The sequence below is a fragment of the Benincasa hispida genome, unplaced genomic scaffold (assembly GCF_009727055.1).
Source record: "Benincasa hispida cultivar B227 unplaced genomic scaffold, ASM972705v1 Contig1364, whole genome shotgun sequence".
Taxonomy (NCBI): Eukaryota; Viridiplantae; Streptophyta; class Magnoliopsida; order Cucurbitales; family Cucurbitaceae; genus Benincasa; species Benincasa hispida.
In genome coordinates, this window is record NW_024063918.1 from 1 (window position 1) to 1,216 (window position 1,216).

Consider the following 1,216-nt stretch of genomic DNA (forward strand, 5'->3'; position numbering starts at 1 on the left):
TCTATCAGTCATTTGGAACTATTGTGATATCTTCTATCATTGATAGCATGTTATTGTAGATAGAAGCAATCAGTGATAGCTTGAAATCAGTGATTGTTTCTATAAATTAGTTGTATCACTAACATCTTCATTAAACTTTTAGTTTACTGTTGCTTCATTGGTTCCAACTGAACAAGAATTGCAATCCAACTATTATGCCTATTTTGCGGAGCTGGAAACCAAGGAGATGGATATTGAAAAAGAAAAAGAAGGAAAACAAATGTCAGCCGGGAGAAGAATTGCATCATTACAAGAAGCAATTGAAGAATTAAAAATAGGACAAGAAGATATTAAGAAGGACATCAATGAAAAGCACAAGGAGATTCTTGATATATTGGGCCACATAAAAGAAGCTATCAGTGATAAACTTCTACAAAAAGAAGAAGGTGGTGAAAAACAATCTCAAGAATCTCTTGAGAAGAACAAAGCGCCATCATCTAGTTTGGAACTTTTAGGTGCAAGTTTGGAAGTTCTAGAGGTAAAACTTGTGATTTTTTTTTCAGTAAAGAAGTACAATAACAAAAATAATATATGCATGTAGGCTGAAGTTGACACTGCTAAAGACAAGGAGGCTCAAGATGATCAAGAGAATGACCAGCAAGAACAATTGCAAGATGATCCTGAAGATGAAGAGGGAGATCAAGAAGAAAAAGATAAAGGAGATATGACGAAAAAGAATGTAAGTATTGATTGATTGATGATCTTAATTATAAGATTAGCATGCTATCAGTGATATCTGAAATCAATGATAACCAACTATCAGTGATAGCACGCTATCATTGATAGTTTGTTATCAGTAATAGTATAAATAATAGGAAGCTTTATTTACTTGATAGATACTGATAGCACATTGATAGATGTCATTTATATTTGGTTTCATGATTTCAAGTTATTGAAAAGACTCTTAAAAAGAGTTAAAAAAAATATAGACCGAAGGTTGTCGTCGAAAATATGGAGGACAACAAGAGACCAAAAAAACAAGCAAAACCAACCAAGAAAATTTTGGAGAATGCAAAAAAACAAAAGAAAGACAAAAAGAAGGTCTCTTCAAATGTGTCTACCAAGATGTCTCCAAGCAAAGCTACAAGGCATTTTCCAAGGTGGAATGACGACGATCCAAGCTTTGATCTCAAAATATCACAACTTTGATTGACAATAGATAGACTTGTTTATTGAC

General features: G+C 32.9%; 1 protein-coding gene across 1 annotated transcript; it reads left to right on the forward strand.

Annotated features, from left to right (window-relative positions):
* Positions 1 to 142: 142 nt before the first annotated feature.
* On the forward strand, positions 143 to 718 carry LOC120068915 (glutamic acid-rich protein-like; the record flags this gene model as incomplete). Its single annotated transcript, XM_039020554.1, has 2 exons — positions 143 to 517; positions 581 to 718. Coding segments are annotated over 2 exons (513 nt in total), but the record flags the coding sequence as incomplete, so codon positions are not given.
* Between the last annotated feature and the right edge of the window lie 498 nt (positions 719 to 1,216).